Genomic DNA, 4,265 nt, shown 5'->3' with positions numbered 1-4,265 from the left:
ACAGGCACCCCTCAGAAATTGAAGCTGAGTGGTTAGGGCATTCGGCTGGCCTGTGACAGAGTCAGGTTCAATCCCTCTCTCTTATTGATGATAAGAAGTGATTTGAATTCCCACTTTACAGGACAGTGCCTGCGCCGCTGGACTATGGGCTGTTCTAAAATGAGACTGTATCAGTCTCTCCTGTTTAGGGTGACCAGACAACAAGTGTGAAAAATCGGGACAGGGGGGTTCGGGTAATAGGAGCCTATATAAGAAAAAGACACAAAAAACGGGACTGTCCCTACAAAATCGGAACATCTGGTCACCCTACTCCTGTTGAAGCTGCTCCATTTTCTATCAATAGTTAAATAGTCATTGGAGAAGGGACTTGAACTTGGCTCTTCCAGATACCAGGTGAGTGCCCCAACTACCATGCTGGAAAATCATTCTCACGCACATTAGTTGGCCCAATGACTCTCCATTGTCAATTGCAGCAGTCATTTCTGATGGCAGTGGAGAGTAACAGGGATAGAGTCTGAGATGCAGTTTGATGTAGTGGTTTGTGGAGGGGACTGGGAGTCATGACACCTCACTTGTGTTCCCAGCTCTGGGAGGGAGTTGAGTCCAGTGGGTAGAGTGAGAACTCCTGGCATATATTTCCAGCTCCGGGAGGCGTGTTGCATTTAGTGGGTTAGAGCAGGGGGCAAAAAGGGAGTCAGGACTCCTGGGTTCTCTTCCAAGCTCTGGGAGGGTGTTTAGTTGAGTGGTTGGAGTATCAGGAGGGGAACCGGAAGGTCTGTCTCCCACAGCAAGCATGGAAATCAGGCTAGAATGGGGAACGGAGCATCGGAACTCCTGAGCTGTATTCCTGACTCGAGTTTACTATATAATTATGGCTGGTTTTGGTCTAGCCCATGTGAGATGGTGCTACCATTTAGAGCAGTGAAAATGGGGAGTAATTCCATGTTATGCAGTGAAATTACCACACATTCGCAGCAGTGCCCTGATAGCAGAATCAGGCCAGCCAGAACCGCAATTCCCCTTGGTAAACTAAGGATAGTAACATTTATACAACGTTATCCAGAGTTCGCGCACATCTGGGTCACAGAGGTATACAAACATATCAAAAGGATTAGTTCCTAATTCACCACTCCATCATCCTGGTGTAAATCAGAAGTAACTGCACTGTAGTCCAATGAGCTGATTCTACTTTCTCTCACCCCAGTGTAAATTAGGAGTAACTCCAATGGAATCAGTGGGGCTGTTTTCCCTATCCTCATTCCCATATTACACCAATCTTCAGAAGCTAAGGGTCTGACTGAAGGAAATTAAGGTGGTTTCACAAAAGGAGAGTTATTTAACTGATCTAATCCAGGCCCTTGCTCTTGTCCCTCCCTCTGCAACCAGAATATGATGTCCTGAGAAAGAAAATGCCCAACCGAACCACTGTGACCGAGTTCCTTCTCCTGGGATTCTCTGATTTTCAGGAGCTGCAGATTTTGCACTTTGTGGTGTTTCTACTGATTTACCTGGCAGCCCTGGTGGGGAATATTCTTATCTTCATGGTCATAGCCTTCGACCACCACCTTCACAGTCCCATGTACTTCTTCCTGATGAATCTGTCCGTCCTAGACCTTGGCTCCATCTCTGTCACCGTTCCCAAATCCATGGCCAACTCCCTCATGAACACCAAGTCTATTTCCTATGCTGGATGTGTTGCCCAAGTATTTTTCCTCCTCTTCTTGCTGGGAGCAGATTTTTCCCTTCTCACCGTCATGGCGTACGACCGATATGTCGCCATCTGCCAACCACTGCAATATGAGGAAATGATGAACAGGAGAGCTTGTGTCTTACTGGCTGTTGGTGCCTGGATCAGTGGGATTCTCTACTCTGTGCTACACACTGGGAACACATTTGCATTGACCTTCTGTGGAGGCAACATGGTCGATCAGTTCTTCTGTGAAATCCCCCAGCTGCTGAAGCTCACCTGCTCTGACTCATATCTGAGTGAAGTTGGGGTTCTTGCCTTTACTGTGTGTTTAGTCTTAGGCTGCTTTTTTTTTATCATTGTGTCATATGTTCAGATCTTCAAATCAGTGCTCAGGATCCCCTCTGAGAAGGGCCGGCATAAAGCCTTCTCCACCTGCCTTCCTCACCTCACTGTTGTCTCCTTGTTTGTTTGCACTGGGGCTTTTGCCTACCTGAAACCCACCTCCAGCTCCCCATCTGCTCTGGATCTTGTCGTGGCTGTTCTTTATTCCATATTACCACCAATTGTGAATCCAATTGTCTACAGCATGAGGAACAAAGAGATCAAAACTGCCCTGAGGAGACTGACTGGGTGTAGATAATTCATCGAAATTTAATTTTCTGTCCTCTAATTAAAGTTTGCTTACATGGTATTTTTAAGTATTCATTAATGTCAGTTATTTCCATGACCACACAGCTTGCACACAACCAGGTCTGATTTTGACGTCAGTTGCATCAATGCAAATCCAGATTAACTCCGCTGATGTCACTGTCCCTGGGGTAATTTACACCTGTAGAAAATCTGGTCGAGTTGTGAAGTTAAATGGGTGTAAATTGTGTGCACAAGAGGAATCAGACTTTCATTCTGTGCGAAAACAATACCCGCTCCACTGCTTGGTCACTTACACCCATTCCATGGGCACTGAAAACAATGATGGAGTTGTCTTGCTTTATTGTGTATATAAATCAGTAGTGGCTTCATTGGAACCAAAGGAGTCAGACTAGTGTAAGACTGGGGTAGATCCTCAGCACGTTCCATTGACTTTGGTGGCGCTAAAGCAATTTGCAGCATCTGTGGATCTGTCCTACTGCCTCCAATGGAGCTATATATCCATTGCTACCACCTGGGGACTAGGCCCATTGTCTTATAAACCACCATTCATGGCCTATCCACAAGAGGGGGACAAGGAGCCAGCCTATGTCAGTCTGGCTCACATGTACATTCAGGACTGTGAGAGATGGAGAGACTGGCTAAAAATTACTGGGAGGTTTCTAACCACCAGCCGGGTGATGTTCTGCAGCAGCCTCCCAATAGGAGTTGTGGGGGGCAAATGCCTGAATTAGTTTGAAGAGAGAGCTGGACACATGTCTGAGTGGGATTGTATGACGGGGCTCCTTGTGATGGTGGGGAGCAGGGCTCAGCAACATTGGGGATCACTTGAGGGGCATGTCTTATGTTCCTAAAAGCTCATGCTTCAGGGATTCATCTGGCCACTGGCAGGGTTCAGGAAGGGTTTTCTCCCCCCGACCCACTGTATTCTGGGAGGGTTTTTTAAAATCTCTGAAGCATCGGGCAGCCCTGGCTGGAGATAAGACATTGGGTGGGACGTGCCAGGGCTCTGAGGTGACACCCAGCCATTCTCTCTTTCTCGGGTTCTTGGATGGCTGGTTCTTGTCCACATGCTCAGTGTCTAACTGATCACCATGTGGGCATCAGGAAGGAATTTCCCCCCTGGTCAGATTGGCAGGGACCATGGGAGGGGAGGTAAAGGGTTATCTTTCCTCGGCAGGGTGTGGTGCTGGTCACTTGCCAGGATTTTCTGGGTGTATCTCAGTCATTTTCCTGCCATTAAGGGGGCCTCAGGAACTGATGCCCCTCAGTCTCTCCTATTCTCTGCCAATGACACAAAACCATATAGTCTCCAGTAGAGCCCATGGCATTGCATTAGTACATTTGTCTGTGATGCCCTGTCCTGCTGGCTGGGGAGAGGTGACTCCAGCTCAGATGAAGTCCCTGACCTCTGCAGCCGCGCACTGCCGCTGCATAAATACCACCCATGAGCAGTGTGTGTTTTGATGCCCCTCTGTGCTCCACCTAGAGGATAGGGGGCTGTTCCCATGGCTGTCAGGCAGCCTGGCTGTTCAGCTCAAGCTGTAGAAGCTCATACTATGGATGTCTCTGATGAGTCCCCCGGGTGCCAGCCTAGATTAGATGGGGACCCTCGCATATGCGGAAGTGGCCTGATAATTTCAGGGGACCGTATTCCTGCACTAATCATAGGCTGATGTTGCCTACCAAGCTACTGTAGAAGATCAGTAGGAGTGAGACCTAAGAGGGGAAGAATTCTTTAGTAAGAGGAGGAGCAGGTTTATTTATTGTGCCTGGACTACTTTTGACCCTGTCTTCCCTGACAGCTTGGGACTTCAGTGCCTTGCCTGGTTTGAGCCAGACATGCTTGTCTGCTTCAAAGGCAGACCCATGTCTGAACCACGTCTGCCAAAGGCTCAAGGCTTAACTGAAAACAGCTTAAGAAGTG

General features: G+C 48.1%; 1 protein-coding gene across 1 annotated transcript; it reads left to right on the top strand.

The window, feature by feature from the left end:
* Window positions 1-1,409: 1,409 nt before the first annotated feature.
* On the top strand, window positions 1,410-2,330 carry LOC117887495 (olfactory receptor 14A16-like). Its single transcript, XM_034790141.1, has one exon. The coding sequence runs from the start codon at window positions 1,410-1,412 to the stop codon at window positions 2,328-2,330; it is 921 nt and encodes a 306-aa protein (XP_034646032.1).
* Window positions 2,331-4,265: the final 1,935 nt, after the last annotated feature.

Source organism: Trachemys scripta, chromosome 14 (assembly GCF_013100865.1).
Source record: "Trachemys scripta elegans isolate TJP31775 chromosome 14, CAS_Tse_1.0, whole genome shotgun sequence".
In the NCBI taxonomy this organism is placed as follows: Eukaryota; Metazoa; Chordata; order Testudines; family Emydidae; genus Trachemys; species Trachemys scripta.
The sequence above is the reverse complement of the archived record's forward strand: the minus strand, read 5'-3'. Positions and strand labels throughout refer to the sequence as shown.

Bases quoted from the DNA above. Each gene is read 5' to 3' on its own strand.
- LOC117887495 (XM_034790141.1), top strand. From the start codon at position 1,410: ATGCCCAACCGAACCACTGTGACCGAGTTCCTTCTCCTGGGATTCTCT.